This window comes from Paramisgurnus dabryanus, chromosome 7 (genome assembly GCF_030506205.2).
Source record: "Paramisgurnus dabryanus chromosome 7, PD_genome_1.1, whole genome shotgun sequence".
NCBI lineage: Eukaryota > Metazoa > Chordata > Actinopteri > Cypriniformes > Cobitidae > Paramisgurnus > Paramisgurnus dabryanus.
In genome coordinates, this window is record NC_133343.1 from 2,383,023 (window position 1) to 2,402,620 (window position 19,598).

General features: G+C 33.9%; 1 protein-coding gene across 4 annotated transcripts; it reads right to left on the reverse strand.

Annotated features, from left to right (window-relative positions):
- Positions 1-487: 487 nt before the first annotated feature.
- Positions 488-17,599, reverse strand: LOC135783209 (endonuclease G, mitochondrial-like). 4 transcript variants are annotated; one of them, XM_065293848.2, is made up of 3 exons: positions 14,456-14,751; positions 2,868-2,932; positions 488-2,701 (listed from the first exon to the last, which is right to left on the reverse strand). In XM_065293848.2, the coding sequence occupies exon 3, from the start codon at positions 2,162-2,164 to the stop codon at positions 1,169-1,171; it is 996 nt and encodes a 331-aa protein (XP_065149920.1). In that variant the 5' UTR covers positions 2,165-2,701; positions 2,868-2,932; positions 14,456-14,751; the 3' UTR covers positions 488-1,168. The 4 variants fall into 4 exon arrangements, with proteins under 4 accessions (XP_065149920.1, XP_065149919.1, XP_065149918.1 ...); XM_065293847.2 differs by lacking the exon at positions 14,456-14,751 and adding an exon at positions 6,117-6,307; XM_065293846.2 differs by lacking the exons at positions 488-2,701; positions 2,868-2,932; positions 14,456-14,751 and adding exons at positions 9,859-11,691; positions 11,879-11,943; positions 17,539-17,599.
- Positions 17,600-19,598: the final 1,999 nt, after the last annotated feature.

The window sequence follows — 19,598 nt, forward strand, 5'->3', positions numbered from 1 at the left end:
TATCTCATAACATGTTTTAATAGTCACATCACGATAAAGTAAATGATCAATGTCCACATTTAAAAGCTGCGGTGCTTACCTGCATTTCCACGGTGTTTTCGCGTTCTGATAAAAGATATAGCTCCAGAAAAAAACGAGTGTTTATATTCCTCTTTCCAAGTGTTAATCGTCCACACGATGTGACAAGACATTTCTCCCATTAACTTTAACGTAACATCCAAGAGCGCTGATCTTTGACAGAATAATTACTTCCGATTGGGGATTCACAGACTGATTTATGAGCAAGTAAACTAATGAGACACACGGAGAGTGATTCAAAACAGCGCGTCTGTGTTTTTCCATTCAGAGATGAGCCTGCTTAGGACCTCCATTCACTAGGTGGCGGAATGATACGAAAGGTGATGCGGTTACAGTGCCGTTATCAGCACAATATCGCATAGCTCTTAGCCAATCAGATTCGAGAACCAGAAAGAACTGTTGTATAACACAGAATCACTTATGCTGTCAGTACAGTCCATGTTTGTGAAATCCAGACTTATGTCCCACAAAGTTTTACTCATTGACTTCGATATTTGGCATGACCTTACTCAGTCAATATTAAAGTTATCAAGGTTATATTTTAACAGTATGTTCTTTACATAATGTACAGTTTAAGATTAATCAGAACAATCTCCAGTGAAACAATCAGAGGCTAAAATAAGTGAAAAACAAAAAAATCTACTTTAACAGAGGATCAGTATTCTGCATCCAAACATTTAAAAGTTTATCAAACATATCTCACCATCAGCATCATGACTTTAACATGGCTATACACTGTAAATGTCAAACAGGCATAATTAATATATTGTGTAAGAAAAATATAAGGATTTAATGTCTAGAATAATCATACTGTCTAAAATATACTCATGATGAAGGCATTATTAAAGCAATGCGTCTCAAAATGCAGTGGTTTACAGTGAATATAGAGACGTTACTGTAAGTGTCATTGTCAGAGTATTTCAGAGAGCTGTGTAATACATTTGAAAATATGTTGTTTGATTTTAAAGTCAAACTTCCCCCTTTGGATTGGTTGAGGAGAGAAGCACAAACATCTGCATCTGAAATCAATGGTAGAGTATTTTTCATCACAGATGTCTTTAGACTCTAGAAGATTCAATTCTTCCTGTAACTACATCTCACTCCGCACATAATGTATAGGGATTATGTCAATATTTGGAATATTCTTTTGTTCCTCTTCTGTTTTGAATTCCACTGTCACTTCTACTTTTCTGTTTCTCAAATTCTCTGGAATCTCTCTTGTGAATCTCAGTCCAGAAGCTCTCTCGATTTCATCAATATTTTTACTGTTGCTAGAGAGTTTGTTTTCAATGCATTGTATTTGTTGTTGCCGTTGTTCTTCTTCTCGTTGTCGCCGTCGTTGTTCTTCTTCTCGTTGTTGTTGTTCTTCTTCTCGTTGTTGTTGTTCTTCTTGTTCTTCTTCTCCTTCTATTTTATTAGGCATCTCATAGCATTTAAGGTCACGTTCTCCATTATCTTTCTCCAGAATGATGACCTTAAAGAAATGAGTTGGCAAAGCTTTCCCATACTTTGACATAAAATCTCTCATGCTGCTTTCTATTTTCTCCTTTTCCTTTTCTACAATGGTTTCTTCTGTAATGCCTTTTTCAGTAATGTACTTTTCAGTATGGTAAAGTGGACCAGTGTATATATAGGCTTTAGAATAATTGTCTTGAACGTTTAGTCGACAGAGGTTCTCCAAATCTTTCCATTTTCTCTGATTAAGGTCTTTATGCTGTGGTGCAATGTTGCTGAGGAGGTTTGTATCATCTCTTGCTTTCTGGCACCACTTGTGGTTGGCAGCAGCAGCCAGATGACCTCTTTGGAAGCCTGTTTTAGTATATTTCTTCAAACTCTCAGGTGCTCTGTGATCTTTATGAGTTGAGTAGTCTAAGCGATATTCTGATTGTACAGTAGCAGGCCCATCTATAGTTTCTTTGTTTAGTATCTCAAACACCCATGTAGCATTATTGGTTTCATTGTCGTACTTCACAACATGAGACGTTTTATTCAACAACTGATATCGTGTAGGTACTACCTGTGTATTCTGAAATGTGGGTTCTCCATTTAGCAGTTTAATCCTAGATATGTGATCTGTGTTTTCCATTGCCAGTGGCGGTTCAGTGTTTTAAAACATTAAAAGTGGTATAAGAATTCCTTCAGAACCATTTTTTATTTTAGTGTTTTTGTCATTTTGCTTGCAATTATGGTTTTTAGGTTTTTTTGGATCACTGTTTTGGCTTGTGTTCTCTTTAGAATTTGGTCGTTTTTTACATTTTGTTGATCTATCTGGGTGATGTTGTTGTAATAGTATATTGATGTTACTTTGTTGTAACATTTGCATTATTATCACGATAGACCAGTATTTTCTCTTTTTTTCATGTAGCCAATCCATCCGTTGTGTTTTTCCCCAAGCTTTTTTAATATGACTTACTGACCACAACCCATTTTTAATGGAATATTTCTCTTCAATCTTCTCTTTAGCTTTTCGTACATCTTTAATAGTTCCTAAATACTCAAGCAGTTGTTTTTGTATCTCATGTAAAGGCACATTTGGTGCATCTCTTCCTCTTTTATGCAGAGTGTCATTAGGATTACTCTGATATCCAGGAATTTGATATTTAGACATTTTGACCTGAAGATCCTAAAATTCAAGAAGAAAAGCAAAAGTTTGGTCAGCACCTCTTCTATGTCAAAGAAAGAAAAAAGATGCTCAGTTTTATGGTTACCCTCAAGGTCCTGTAGCCCTTATATTGTACTTATTATGCCTGTAATATAAACGGAGGTGAAAGATATTCAAATTGTCTTACCTTTTAGAAAAGATGTACTCGCCTCCACACAAGATCTGATTCAGTTCAGTCTGTTCTGTTGTACCCTACACGCACACACACACACACACACACACACACACACACACACACACACACACGCACACGCACACGCACACGCACACACACACACACACACACACACACACACACACACACACACACACACACACACACAAGAAAGATTAATGATTTTCTGCTATTGTTCAGACAAGCTGATTGTACTGGCCTAAACTTGTGCAACTCTTGCGTGCTACATCACAGATTTGCGACGTTGTCTTTTAGGCAATGCGCTTTTGAGATGTAAAATGTGCGCCTTGACAAAGAGAAGCTGGATTACCATTCTTGTGGATTAATAACGTTAATACTTCTCTGTACTTCATCATATATTCCAGAGAGGACTGCTGCTGCAGCACATCGTCATTTTTAACTACTTTTGGTACTGCTTTTGAAATTTCACAATAAATAAATTATTGTGACTACACTTGTCTGTTTGTTATGTAAATTATTTTATAAACTTTTTTGGCTAGGACTGTATTATCGGCTTAAAATATCTATTATAAAACGGGCAGTTCTGGTTCTTCATTCTGATTGGTTGAAACGCGTTCTAAGCCGTGATAAAATACACCGGTAACCTCACGGTTCAGACCACATTACATAAGTATCACTGCGCCACTGTTACTGCGTATTGATTTATGAAAATAAACACCACAGTCTTAAATCATATTTTTAATTTGTCTACAATTGCACAATTAATGGCGATATCCAGATGAATGTCAATAAATATTGTTGAGTCATCTCGTCGATAAAGAGAAAACGTTGTCTGAGGATTTTATAACTCAAGTTCATACGTCCGCTATTATCCACTGGGTGGCGATCTTACCCAACTTAAACACTGACGCATTCACTGAAAACACCGTGTAGTACTGTTCATGGCTCCGTCTGAATCTGATCTCTTACTAAAGTTCTTCACAAAAATGGAATTATCTCCGCTTTTAATAAAAAAATTTGAAAGGTGATAAGAGATCAAATGAAGGTAGGATGAAATGTTTTTTTGTTTGTTTTTGTTTCAAAGCGGATGGTCTGTTCTTTCATTTGATATTTTATGTTTATATAAAGAAGATAATTTTCTGGAAGGCATTAAACTAAAACTGGGTGGCAACTTAAAAAAAAAAAAAAAACGCTGACGTGGAAAGAGTTCAGCATGCTTCCAAACATATTTGATCATCACTTCAACAGTTGCACGATATAAATGTTAATGTATGAATTAGATGAATGGTGATTTATAAAATAAACACCACAGTCTTAAATCATATTTTCATTGTGTCTTTGCTGTGTCTGTGTTGGTTGGGAACTGCGCTCTGTTTCAGTCACACTTGATTCTGAGGAACTACTTTGTTTGGCGGAAGAGTAATATTTGTACTAATATAATTACAATTTTTATGGGTTTTATTTTATAAAATCCCGCTAACGTTATGCATATGAAGTAACCGTTTTATAAACGCAATAAACCCCTCGAAGCGTTGGGTTACCAGTGCATTTTATAACAGCTAAGGGGGTTTAACAACGCCCCTTAGCTGTTATAAAATGCACTGGTAACCCACTGCTTCTCGGGGTTTATTGCTTTATTCAATTTCTGTCTGTTACGTTGCATATATAAAAAGAATACATTACATATTTTTAACATTTTTGTAAACCCAAACATGTTTGGGTTTAGGGTAAGGTTTGGGGTAGGGTGGTAACATTATTGATAAAAGGGTTAAAGGGAAATTATACAGCAATCTTTAGTGAGACCCAGGCTGTTTGGACTGTTTTAATGTGAATCCAAGAAAGATTGCCATTTTCACATATGACTAAACCGAGCTCCATACTGCACAAAAAAAAATGCTGCATTTGCGACCAAAAATGTTAACTTGCGAGTGATATTTTCTGCAGAGATCGCCACTTTTGACAATTCTAATGATTATAAATTTGTATACTTCAACTTTTGCTCTGCACACATCGTTTGTTGTGTTGATGTTATAAAATGAGATGCTGCACATAAAGTTAGAGTTAGAGCGCCAAAATATGGAGGTGTAAGGCGATCTCAAAACTGAACATTTTAAATAGTCAAAGCTGCTTTAACTTACTTCAATTGGTAACACCTAACAAATCTTTTAACTGGTGTCCTAAAATATTTAAACATTTTCAATTTATATTTTTCACTTTAAATAGAAAAAGGACTTTTTGCAGTGTGGGTAAAACATCAATTTGACAAAAATAACGCAACTAAAACTCTGTACCGGTTATCTGGGTTGTTTTTGAGTGTTTTTGAGTATAGCAACTCGTGGCGCACAAAATGTTTAAATAAAATATTCATAATGTAATAATAATCTCAAATCATGAGATCTTGAGCTGTAGTATCTAGTACTATAGTCATTGTACTGTCTTTATAGACATTGTTTTTTCCTTCTACAGTATGATTTTTATAGTTTAAATAGTTATTTAATTGGTTGGAGAAGAACACTGCATTTCTTCTATCACAGGAAATTTACACATGAACAATGCTTTAAAATATACATTTTATAAATTTTAAATAGTTATAAATTCTATAATATCCTAATTAAATTAGAATTGATCTGACAACAGCGTAAAGCTTCACAGTATGACATGTTTTCAATAACTTTTCATCAGAGGTGTATAATACTTAAGTATTTTAGTTACATTTTCCAAGCATCTGTGCTTTATTAGAGTGTTTGTCTTGGGAAAAAAGTTACTTTTCTTTACAATTTTTTTTCACGACATTCTAAAGCATAGAATCATACTGTGTATTCATTATATATTGCATATTAAAATTGATTTAATGCCTAATTACATAAAAATGATTTACTTTTACTTTCTTGAGTAAAAGTACGATTTTTTTTTATTTAAGTAAAAGTACAAAAAATTACTAGATGTTAAATGTACTGAAATATTAAATATAAACCAAAAACGTGAAATTATAAAATGTAGTGGAGTAAAAATTATGATAATGTGTTTTGGAATGTATGTTTTCCAAAGAAAAACACTAATAAAATACGATTAAATGAAAATGTACTTTTATGCAGAAAGTACAAATACTTAAGTACTATACAACTCTGCTTTTCATATTATTGCATCTACGTTTCTGTCACAAACATTTATTTTTTTATCTTGCAATAAGACGTCCTTTTAATTGCATTGTTAGTGAAAAGCAGATTTTAAAGTCCTCACCTTGCTCATGCAGCGTTCTTGTACAGTTATACAGCAAACTTCACTGTAATATTTTCACAAATAAATGTAAAATGAAATTCTGCTAACTTAAAGAAACTGTGCTGGTTTCTTCACTATCATTTATATTGTCACAGCTTTACAGAGAGAATTGTTTCACATCTGCTGTTTTTTTTAATAAGTGTAACGCTCAGAGGTTTCAATAGCTGTGAAACTTAAAAACATTACAAACTGTATTTGACCAGATCACTGAGCCCTCCCTCAGTCCCCCCATTATTACAATCTCCACCCCTCTCACTACAAAAATCTGTTTCTTGGGTTTTACAGATTATTTTAAAATCTAAATTATTAAACGGTATGTGAAGCATGTTTGCTAATTGTGTAATAAACATTGCATGTTTAGATTTTTACTTTGTCAATATGTTACATACCGTAGTATTTTTTCTTGTCTAGACACTTTTCCTTCCTCATTTTTTTAAAGGTCTTTTTTAAATTAGTAAGTAAAAGGAAATCTGGATCTTGCTGTCTATTTAAAAAAAAAGTATAAGTAAAGTATCAGTTAAATGTTTGGAAAGATGAGCAGGTTTACTGACCAGGTTTATAAACATAATCGGCTGTTTTTAGGTTACTAAAAGTTTAGGTCAGTTTGTGTTTTGTGGGTGTGCATGAATTTGTGTGCGTATTTGTGTGTGTAGTCCTCTAGTCTCTTCTCTTTTGGCTTTAGTCTGTAATACTTTCTTCCATCATAATGTTTTGTATATTTTGCTCTTGTATACTGTAGTTCAGTGGTAGAGCATTGCATTAGCTGCACAAAAGGTCATGGGTTCAAACCCAGGGAACACACATACCGATAACATGTAAAGCATGGTAAATCCCTTTGGATTAAAGCGTTTGCCAAATGCATAAATGTGTCAATGTATTTTGTCACTTCTGGAAATGCTGCACTTTTTAGTTTTAAAATCTTTCTCTCTTGAGCCCTTGCAATAGACTTGTTTTCATGCAAAGTTAAAGTAAATGTTGTAAATAAAGCTGGGCCATACAGTATCAAATATAAGATATTATCAAAAATATTTCGCTAAACATAAAAAATTAATATTTTGAACATGGAGTTTTACTTTCCATTTTTTATCCTTCAAGGAGTGCGAAAATAACTTGTCATAAGTGATGCACCGATGTATCGGCCGCCGATATTTATCTGCCGATTTTTGATGAATTTGAAACCATCGGTATATCGGCAATAGAACGAGAAAGGCAGATACCGATTGTTTATTAATTAACCGCATAAAGGCAATGAATTGCAATTAAATTAATTAAATGATACATACATGATAGCGCTGTTTTCCTCCTTCTTTTCAAAGCGCTTGGGGTTTGTGGCCAAAAGGGATACAGCTACGGAAAAATCTTGTGTTATCATGCCGGATGAGCGCTGCCTTTTTATCCTAATCCTACCCCTACATAGGTGTGTCAGCATTTAGCTAATATGCCACCTGTAGCTGGAATCTTTTTAACATATTTTAAACTGTTTTTATTAAAATCATACTCATTTTCTTTTAATTGTTATTTTAAAATATCATTTATGTTTATTGTACATTTTAAATGGTTTTACAGATGTTTTTTTTTTTAGATTTTCATGTAAAGCACTTTGAATGACCTTTGTCTATGAAATGTGCTATAGGCTACAAATAAACTTGCTTTGCCTAGCTGTGGAAAATCCAGCAGAAATGAAACTTTACAAAATTACTTATTGTAAGTGTGGCATCTTATCACAGGAGCATGCATAAATAAATAAAAAATTAACTAAAAAATATTAAATCAGCAAATGATAGAACGGAGAAGTGACTGAGCATCGATATGTTTTAAAATGTTTTTGCCCTTTGTTTGTTATTTTATCCTTCACTCTAAATAACCTTCAGTTTTTGTTCCTCTTTCTAATAAAGTTTCAAGTTCCTGGCATGTCTCTCATCTTTATTCTTAGTAAATTTCCACTTCACCCATCCCCTTACACTATAAAATAAAAAGCAGCATGAAATTGAAATAACTTGTTTTTGCAAGTCAATTAAACCTATTTTATGATTTAGCTTGTAAAAAGCTGAGATAACTTGTTTAACTTAATTTTTTAAGTAAAAGTAACATACAATTTATGTTGATTTGGGCTCCACCTGGCCACGACGTAGCTCCGCCCCTGAATGTAGGGCTGGAAGATATGGGCAAAATTTGTATATACTTCTAAATTTCGGTCGATACGGTATAACTCCGATAACTGTATGAATTTTACAAACAATTACACAAAGGCAATAGACAGCATTTGCACACACACACGTATATCATCTTTTTTCTTTTGTTTTCACTTCTTAGAACAGAAAGCTGTGAAACATTTTCGTCACCATAGTGTTTGTTTTCTTGTTGTTTGTTCTAAACTTTGTTTGCAATGGTGGATCCGAAACTTTTCTTTATCTATACTAAATTTTTAAATGTACTGTAAATGTCATGAATCTGTGCTGCCCTGACGGCCTGGTAGAGCAATAATTTAAATAAGAAATAATTTGTATTGCGTACGTGTTGAACACGGCCATCTGCGTGTAGCCACGGTTGAGTATACTTTAAAAGCCGTAGAAAAAAGTTTACTTCATGGTTGCTTAGCTACGAAAGACGCCACGAAAGCGTTATGGAAGAAAGACCCGCCTTGACCCGCATTTAACACACGTTTTTAGACGTAACATGTGAACGGCCGTGGGATACTGTAATGAAGGGGTGTGCAAGTAAATTTGGCCATGGGCCAATATTTTTTTAGCCAGTAGATGGCGGACCAGCTGCTGTTGCCACACTTGCGTGTCTTATTTTGAATTAGCCTATAGGCTATCTGATCTTTCGTCAAGCAACATTGTCTTTATTTCCTATTTAAAAGACGAAAGACATCATTAAAAATAGCTGAAAAATGGTTGTTCTGGTGTTTCTTTGTCTGTTTGCACCCGCAAGAGGGCCTAAAATCTTGGAATATGATGGGTCCGTGTATTATGGGTTCAATCGTTTTTTCAAATTAAAAACAAAAATTAAAAAATCTGATTTTGAAACCTGAAATCTAAGTCTCAAGGCAGAGAACAGCATGGATGGATTTTTTTTCCAAGTTTGCATGTGTGTGGAAGCACCAGAGACACAAAAGAACACCCCAAAACCCAGAAAAAGTTTTTCATAATATGGACACTTTAATATCTCTGTGCATACAGATATAAACGCAGAAAAAAAGTGACTGCTGGATTTTGCTGCTGTATGAATGGACCCAAAGAAAAATATGACTGAGATTATGGATTTGTTATATAATCAAAAGTTTGTGCTTTATGTGTGCGTATAATTGTATGGTCCAGTTTAATGAGTCTGTTAGCTGGCCCACAGACTTTCATAATGAGGAAACACAAAACTCAGTTAAATGTTTCTTTATTTAAGATACCACACAATGCAAAGATATAATGTGGTTACCTAAAATGATGTAATATAGGAAATATAGTCACTGTGTGTAGATAAATGTACAGATTTCAAAACCAATTCAAACTCGCTAATTGCCAAATAATCAGATTGCAGAATCAATCCAGACAGATTAGAATATATATAAGCAAACAGAATATATTTGAATTAATATAAGCATACAATAACACAGAATCACTTCATGTTTGTGAAATCCAGACTTATGTCCCACAAAGTTTTTCTCATTGATGTCAGTCTTTGGCATGATCTTACCCAGTAAATAAGATGTCTTTAGACTCCAGAAGATTCAATTCTTCCTGTGACTACACCTCACTGTGTAATGTATTTTGTTTAGGGATTATTTTAACTGTTTCAACTATTTTATGTGTTGGATTACTCATGGTGTCTTTATCGTCTTCTCTGAAGTTCACTGCCATTACTTCCTCTCTTTTTCTCAGAATCTCTTGATTCTTTTCTGTGAACGTCAGTCCAGAGACTTCTTCGATGTAATGAATATCTCTACTGAATTTGCTAAGTTCATTTTCAATGTCTTTTATTGTAACTTTTTTTTGATGTTGTGGTTTTTCTTGTTGTTTTTGTTGTAGTTTTTCATGTTGTTTTTCTTGTTGTTTTTCTTCTTTTTGTTGCTGTTTTTGTTGTTCTTTTTCTTGTTTTTGTTGTAGTTTTTGTTGTTGTTTTTCTTGTTGTTTTTCTTGTTTTTGTTGTAGTTTTTGTTGTTGTTTTTCTTGTTTTTGTTGTAGTTTTTGTTGTAGTTTTTGTTGTTCTTTTTCTTGTTTTTCTTGTAGTTTTTCTTGTTGTTTTTGTTGTTCTTGTTGTAGTTTTTCTTTTTGTTTTTCTTGTTTTTGTTGTAATTTTTGTTGTTGTTGTAGTTGTAGTTGTTTTTGTTTTTCTCGTTGTTTTTCTTGTTTTTGTTGTAATTTTTGTTGTTGTTTTTCTTGTTTTTGTTGTAGTTTTTGTTGTAGTTTTTGTTGTTGTTTTTCTTGTTTTTGTTGTAGTTTTTCTTGTAGTTTTTGTTGTTGTTTTTCTTGTTGGTTTTTTTGTTGTTGTGTTTCTTCTTGGTTTTGGTGTTGTTTTTCTTGTTTTGGGTGTTTTTCTTGTTGTTTTTGTTGTTGTTGTTGTTTTTCTTGTTTTTGTTGTTGTTTGTCTTGTTTTTGTTGTAATTTTAGTTGTTGTTTTTGTTGTTGATTTTGTTGTTTTTCTTGTTTGTTTTGTTGTTGTTGTGTTTCTTGTTGTTTTTGGTGTTGTATTTCTTGTTGTTTTTCTTGTCCTTGTCCTTTTCCTTCATTGGGTATCTCATAGCATTTAAGCTCGCGTTCTCCATTATCCTTCTCCAGAATGATGATCTTAAAGAAATAAGTTGGCAGAGCTTTCCCATTCTTTGACCTCTCTTCTATTTTCTTCTTTTCCTTTTTTGTTATGTCTTTTTTAGTATGGTAAAGTGGACCAGTGTATATATAGGCTTTAGAATAATCGCCTTGAACGTATAGTCGACAGAGTTCCTCCAAATCTTTTAATTTTTCCTGGTTAAGGTCTTCATACTGTGATGCGATGTTGCTGAGGAGGTTTGTATCATCTCTTGCTTTCTGGCACCGCTTGCGGTCCAAACGATAGGTTGATTGTACAGCAGGCCCTTTTATAGTTTCTTTGTTGAGTATCTCAAACACCAATGCAGCATTATTGGTTTCATTGTCGTGCTGCACAACTTGAGACGTTTTCCCTGACAAGTTCTGATCATTATCCTGATTTTGAAATGTGGGTTCTCCGTCTATAAGTACGAGCCTTTTTTCTTCTTTAGGCTTAGTGTTTTTTTTCTGTATATTGGTGTCTTTGGGATTAGTGATTAGTGATAGATTGGTGAATTCAGAAAGAGGGATATAGATTCCACGAGAACCACTATCTGGAGCTAATTTCTTTCTTTTCGATTCTTTTTTGTTATTTTCTGAATCCATTTCTGTCATTTCCCTCCACTTTCTGGGTTTAGACTTTTCAGGTATACTGCACTGTTTAAATAATCTTGTGTTTTTGCTGGAGAATCATATGAATTTGATCCAGTTAAATCCTCTTTGAGCTTAGACGGAGTTGTAGTTGCATGAAGATCCTATAATTTAAGAAGAAAAGCAAAGACAAAAAGGTTTGGTCAGCAACTCTTCTATGTCAAAGAAAGAAAGAAGATGCCCACTTTATTTATTAGTCATAAATATTATGGTTACCTTCAAGCCCTTATATTGTACTCATTATGCCTGTAATAAAAACATAAGCAGGGAAAGATGTTCAAATTGTCTTACCTTGTAGGAAAGATGTACTCGCCTCCACACAAGATCTGATTCAGTTCAGTCTGTTCTGTTGTAACCTGCACACACACACATATTTACATTATATGATAAGTGTTTATATCTCCTAACTAAATCATTAGATGTTTTGATTCAAAAAGATTTCTCTTGGTGATGTTCAGGTGCCACTTGAAGAGCAGGGGGCATATAATAGAAAATGTTCATGTCTTAGGTCTTAACTTATGATCTGATCCACTAAAACAGATTTAGAAAAAGAATGACTTAATTCCAAATTTTCTTCTCTACCGTGTTAATCTCTGACGTGTGTTCGCCTTGCGTGCTGCGAACTCTGACCTCATGTGTAGTGATCCCCAGTTCCTGCGTCGAGCACCACACACACATAGACATAATAAATGCCTAGAGTGGTAACTGAGTGCTTTGGTTATGTTGTTCTGTTTTGCTGTTGCGGTAACCACCTGTATTACCGCACTACTGACCATCCAACCTCATGGGTGACAAGCAACCGCAACAACTACAATTTTCACATTTAATTCATTAAGCTATGCCATTCTTGTTTTACACATCATACATGTAAAATAAAGGGCAAATAAATTGTCAAGAGTTAAGAGAGTAAATTGTTTTTCATATTTTTTTATTCAAATAGGCTATTCATATCTCGTCAAATCATAAAGCGGATGTGTGAAAAGCCTTAAGCAGGCGAAGTGAAACTTAAGATGACAGAATTAGCATCATCTTCCTCTAAATGCTGTTTGAAAGTTTAAAATTACTTTTACTGATCAACACAAATACAAAGTGCAATAATACAACTGATTGCTTGCCAACTTAAAAAACACTTTAAATGGGACATTTCAAGATTTAAAAAAATGTAAAATAAATCTTTGGTGTCCGCAGAGTGCGCATGTGAAGTTTTATCACAAAATGCCATATAGATAGATTATTAGCATGGTAAAAATGCCAGTTGCAAAAATGTTGGTGTGAGCAAAAATGTGCCGTTTTTGGATGTGTCCTTTTAAATGCAAATGAGCTGATGAAATGCAAACACTGATCACCATAATAGTGGTTTGTTTAAATTGAAACTCAACTGTGCTGTCAATTATTTTCTCTCTCTCTTTCTCTCTCTCTGCACTAAATGGCAGTGCAGTGGTTGGATAGTGCAGATTAAGGGGCAGTGTTACTTAATAACATCCCCTTATGACATCATAAGGGGAGCCACATTTCAATTACCTATTCTTCCACATGCTTGCAGAGAATGGTTTACCAAGACTAGTTAATGGTTTTATTCACATTTTCTAGGTTTATAGAAGCACTGGGAACACAATTTTAGTACTCAAACATGGAAAAGTCAGATTTTCATGATATATTCCCTTCAATTAGGTTTTATCTTTGTGTATCTACAGCGTCCGCGAGTTGCAGCAAATGTAATGCCAGAAACATTATAAACATCATGATCATCTGCCGTCTCCACTGTTTCAGCACGTCTTCTACGTTATTACAGAGAGTCTGTTTTATAAACGTTGGCAAATTATTAGAAAATAATATTTATTTATTATTTGCAAATTATCTTATTTAAATAGATTTGTATTGCTGCTTCCACAGACATCAGTGTGTATTTTACAAACTAAATGGAGGCTATTGTTTTACCAGTGCTTGTTTATGTGTATTAAAATGTCTGAAATCTAAAATAATCATTATGAAAACACTGCATAGTGTTGCTATATGACAGCGCTGAGCTCGTCCGTCTAGCTCAGCGCCAAACAAACGCGAAAGACGTTTGAATCTGGCAGTAATGTCACGTCAGTGAACATTCTAAATCCCATATGAGGATAAGGTTAAATTATTATTTAACTCAAAAGGTTGAACATTTTATTTGTAACCATGAATACAAAAATGAAACAGAGGGGACACAAATCAGATCTGAGGGGGCAATGCCCCCTTTTGCCCCCTCGTGGAGCCGGGCCAGAATTGGTAACACCTAAAAAATGTTACAAACTTTTAAAAATTGGAAAGACCTTAAATATTTAAACATTTTCAATTTATATTTTTTACTTATTTCTTATTTCTTATATTCTTATATACTTATTTACTTAATCTAAACACAAGACTTTGAGGTGTAGTAGGCTACTATCTAGCACTATAGTCATTGTATTGTCTTTCTAGACATAGTTTTTCCTCCCATGTTTTCTATAGTTCATTATTTAATTGGTTGGAGAAGAAACTGCATTTCTTCTATCACATGCAAACAGAGAGAAAAATTAACATAAATTATGCTCTAAAATACCCTTTTTATACATTTCAAATGGTTATTCTATACCCTATTTAAATTATAATTGATCTGACAACAGCGTGAAGCTCCATATATAAAATGTTTTCAATAACGTGCATTATAATTATAGTTGCACTATTGCATCTACTCAGAAACATTTATGTGTTACATTTCTGTAACATACATTTATTTTATCTTTTTTATTTTATTTAATTGACTTTCTTTTATTCTAAATAATGAGCTAATGCAATATGACAGTCTTTGTTTACATTGCATTGTTAGTGAAAAGAAGCTTTTAAAGTCCTCACCTTGCTCATGCAGCGTTCTTATAAACTCAAGCAAACTTCACTGTAATATTTTCACAAACAAATGAAAAATGAAATTCTGCTAACTTAAAGAAACTGTGCTGGTTTCTTCATTAAAATCTATATAGTCCAGTTCCACAGATCTTCTTTTCATCTGCTGTTTTTAATAAGTGTCACGCCCAGAGCTTTCAATAGCTGTGAAACTTAAAAACATTGTAAACTGTATTTGACCAGATCACTGAGCCCTCCCTCAGTCCCCCCATTATTACAATCTCCACCCCTCTCACCACAAAATCTGTTTCTTGGTTTTTACAGATTATTTTAAAATCCTTCCTTTTTTCCCTTTGTTTTATATTTTGCTCCTTTATAGTTCAGTGGTAGAGCAGGACAGAAGGTCATGGGTTCAAACCCAGGGAACACACATACTGATAACATGTAAAGCATGCTAAGTCGCTTCGGATAAAAGCATTTGCCAAATGCATAAATGTGAATATGTATTTTGTCACTTCTGTAAATGCTGCACTTGTTTTAAAATCTTTCTCCCTTGAGCCACTTGATTTTACACAAAGTTAAATGTTGTAAATAAATCGTGGCCATACAGTATATCAAATATTAGATATTATCAAAACTATTTCACTGAACATAAAAAATAATATTTTGAACATGGAGTTTTTTAATCTACTTCCCATTTTCTATCTTGCAAGGAGTGCAAAAATAACTTGTCAACTTGTAACTTTTTTGCTCTATTTTTGCAATATATATTCTATATTGTATATATAGACAATACAGGGACACACAGATGTGATGTTATAAGAGATCAGGCATGTTCAACAAAAATGCGCTAAATAGTACTAAAAGTAAAAAATCATAGGGGAACCGTTTTTAACACTATATAGCACCCCTGTAGAGCCTAAAGTGGTGCTAAAGTATGACTAAAGTACACTTATGGTTCAACGTTGCACAATATTGATCTACACAGGTGTTATGTGATGTTTAGCACTAAAAATTAATTTCCCATCTGATTATGAACACTTTTAGTGCTGTTTAGCCACATTTTTGAGAGTAGGGTGTGTCTGCTGGACTAAGCATCGATATGTTGCTAAAAGTTTGTTCTCGTATCATTCACTATAAAACTGCTGGGTTCTTCTTTTTGGGTATCACCAAAATTTGCAGAAGTGTATGTTATATAAAGGAAGATCTTAAATTTATGTCAAAGTTTAACGCATTGCAGCTGTGAAATCCTCCACAAACATTTGTATTTGCATGAAGCTCCTGAAGAACTAGACAAAGATCATTTTGGTCATGAAGAGATTAGTAGCTCATGCTAGCAGTACAGTACGCACAGTACAAGATAAGCATCTGACCATGCATCATTCACTGATACATACTTTTCAAAGCATTTGGGGTTTGTGGCTAGAAGGGGGATACAACAGAAAAATCTTGTGCTGCTTTTTCATCTTAATCTACCACCAAACCTAACCCTAAATCCAACATTTCACAGGATTTAGGCTATAGCTGTAAACTGTAAGTCCGGATAAGTTTAATTTACTTAAAAAAATGAAGGTAACTTGTTGCTCTAAAAATTTAAGTATTGATACTTAAAACCTTTAAGTGAAGTTTACTTAAACATATAAGTTGTTCTAACAACAATTTTAAGTTGACTAGACTTAATGTTTTAATTTCTTCCAATATTCCTGCACACTTAACCCGGATTAGTTGACATTACTAGAAGTTTGTGAGGAAACTCGTTGCATATAACTTTTGTTTTTATCACTTTACATTACTTTTGATGTGGTATTATAACACAAAATGAATCACTGACTTTAAGTCAATCATTGAATAAACGTGATTCTCCACAGAAACACACACAAAACTATGTTTTTGACATACATTGTCAGTACTGTGGAGAGAAATACGATAAAATTTTCTGAACAGGGTTCATGTACGGAAATACTGATCACCTGAACGGTGACTTCACAAAATTATAATTTATAACAAAACAACATCAATAATATAAGATTGAACCTACAGTATATGACATTTTATTAACAAATATTTAAGTAGTGAAAGTTCTTATCAGTTTTTATTCTGTGAAAAAGCTTAAAATATTCAGGCGCAAAGGATTATGGGTATTGCTCACAAGATGAACTAACAATTTTAAGTTCATTTTACTTTAATGTTTCAGTTTAATGGATTTTGTAAGCTTAAAAGTTAAATCAACTAAACTTTTAAAGCTTGGCTTCAAAACAGAAAGTTATTATTAATTATTATTAATATTAAGTGATGTTTACTTGATTGTTTAAGTAAAGACAATATCTGGGTTAACAGTGTAGTCAGAACCGCTGTTTTCATTTTAATTCTTCCCCTAAACCTAACACTAAACCCAACATTTTGCTAGTTTTGGCCGTAGTTGTATCCCCTCTAGCCAGAACCGTGCTTGGGCACTCCAGAGCGTCTGCCATTTCTTAGTTACCTACCTAGCAAAAGAAATTGGCGCCAGTGAACATGCGTGTGTTAAGAAACTTGTATCTAGTCCTTGTTTACATATTTATATTTCAAAATATAATAATGCATTATATGTAAGACCTAGGCTTTAGATTATACGCCATCAACGTATGTTCGACAGAGATGTTTTTCATTTTTCCCCGTTTAGGTCTTTATGCCGTGGTGCGATGTTGCTGAGGAGGTTTGTTTCATCTCTTGCTTTCTGACACCACTTGTGGTTGGCAGCAGCAGCCAGATGACCTTTTTTTTGCCAATTCATCTGTTGTGTTTCTTCCCAAGCTCTTTTTATCGCACCTTCTGTCCATTCATGGACTCTCAATGGAGTATTTCATTTCAATCTGTTTTTTAGTCGTCCTTAACAACGTTCTAAATACTTTAACAGATCTTTTTGTATGTAATGTAAAGGCTCAATTTGTGCATCTCCTTCACTCATTCCAGAATGTCCAGTAATTTGCTTTAGACATTTTGACGTGAAGATCCTATAATTCAAGAAGAACAGCAGACCTGTAACCCTTATTTGGTACTAATCACGCCTGACTGTCATAAAACATAAGCAGAGAAAGATATTCATATTGTCTTACCTTTTAGGAAAGATGTACTCGCCTCCACACAAGATCTGATTTTATGTCAGTTCTGTTCTACCCTACTCACACACACACACACACACACACACACACACACACACACACACACACACACATGCAAACACAAACACACACAGTAACCATCTGCAAAGCCACAGATGAGTTTCCTGTTTTCTTAAAATATATCAGCGCACACTACTTGGGTGGCATAGATACTGTTTGCAATAATATAATTACATTTTAGTGACAATCTTAAACTATATTTTTTACAGGTATTTATTTATGCACAATGGGTTGTAGATCGTGTCTTGAGTTATGATTGATTTTATAATTACATCCATCATATATCATTTGGAAACGCTCCATATAAATGAGAAAACCGTCGTTAAATCTCTTTGTCATAATCTTGCTTCATACATGTACAGTGACCTCCATAAGTATTGGGACAATAAAGGTGAAATTGCTGTTTTTGCTGTGCGGTCATATCTTTTGTGCTGTTGTATTTGTGCCAAGGCATTTCCTATCTGAGTACTAGTATCACTATTTTAACCAGTGTGGCATTAGTGGTGTTATTATGCATTTAGCAAGGCACATTTTGATATGTATTGTAACAGATTACTTTGCTATCTTTCTAGATATTGAAATTCTAACTCTCTACCTATTTAACTTATTTTTGCAGTTGCATAAACACTCACCTACAGGATTATTAGGAACACCTGTTTAGTTTCTCATTAATGCGATTATCTAATCAACCAATCAAACTGCAGTTGCTTCAATGCATTTAGGGGTGTGGTCCTGGTCAATGACAATCTCCTGAACTGCAAACTGAATGTTAGAATGAGAAATGAAAGGTGATTTAAGCAATTTTGAGCGTGGCATGGTTGTTGGTGCCAGATGGGCGGTCTGAGTATTTCACAATCTGCTCAGTTACTGGGATTTTCACGCACAACCATTTCTAGGGTTTACAAAGAATGGTGTGAAAAGGGAAAAAACTTCCAGTATGCGGCAGTCCTGTGGGCGAAAATGTCTTGATGATGCTAGAGGTCAGAGGAGAATGGGCCGACTGATTCAAGCTGATAGAAGGGCAACTTTGACTGAAATAACAGTAATAATAATGTGCTTGTAACATACATTTACTCTGATTTAGATGCTAAATAATGTAATACAACATCTAAAAAAATTTTTAAGTCTTCACCTTACTCGTACAACGTTCTTAAAATAAAATCCATTAAACTGTGCTGTTTTCTTTGTTGTCTGTACTGCCAAATCTCGAAAAAGAGAAGTGCCGCACCCTGTGTGTTAAAAAAAGACAATGCAGAAATATCCATATTAAAACTTCAACTTTAATAACTAAACAAACATGACAAACCCTTACAGTGTTCACTCCAGTACATGTAGTCAAATACATGTAAAAACATTATTATTGTGTTGTTTAAAAATTAATATAAACTTCAAGATCTGAAAACATTTCATCTTCTTCCTATTTTGACTGCTAGTTTTCTGCCAATAAATGCTGACCCCAAACCCACCCTTTTTTAAGAGTGTAGTATGAAACTTGCATTATTTTTATTTTTTACAAAATCTTGGTAAAGACATTTTAATCTGTTATTATCTATAGAAACATATTTTATATCTATACTGTAACAGTTTGACATAAATATTTTGACATCTGTTCTTCATTAGTTTCACGCCCTGAGGTTTCAATAGTTCTGTAACTTAAAAACATTGCAAAATATTTGGCCAGATCACTGAGCCCCCTCCAACAGTACACACCCATGATCTGCTTGTCCTGCAACGCTTCCAGATCCTGGCTAATATACACTTGTATTATACTGCAAAACTATCAAAAACACCCAATCCTAATTTTTATCTCCATATCAAAATCCGAGATGACCAGACATGGATTCTTTACAAATTATTCATATATTGTTGTCTGTGATTTCGTGAGCCTGGAGACTGCAGTGTACACTGTGAGTTTATAACATTTCCTCATTATTTTAAAGGTCAGATAGCACACAGTGTTTCTGCTAATCTCATGTTAAAGAAAAACACCACCG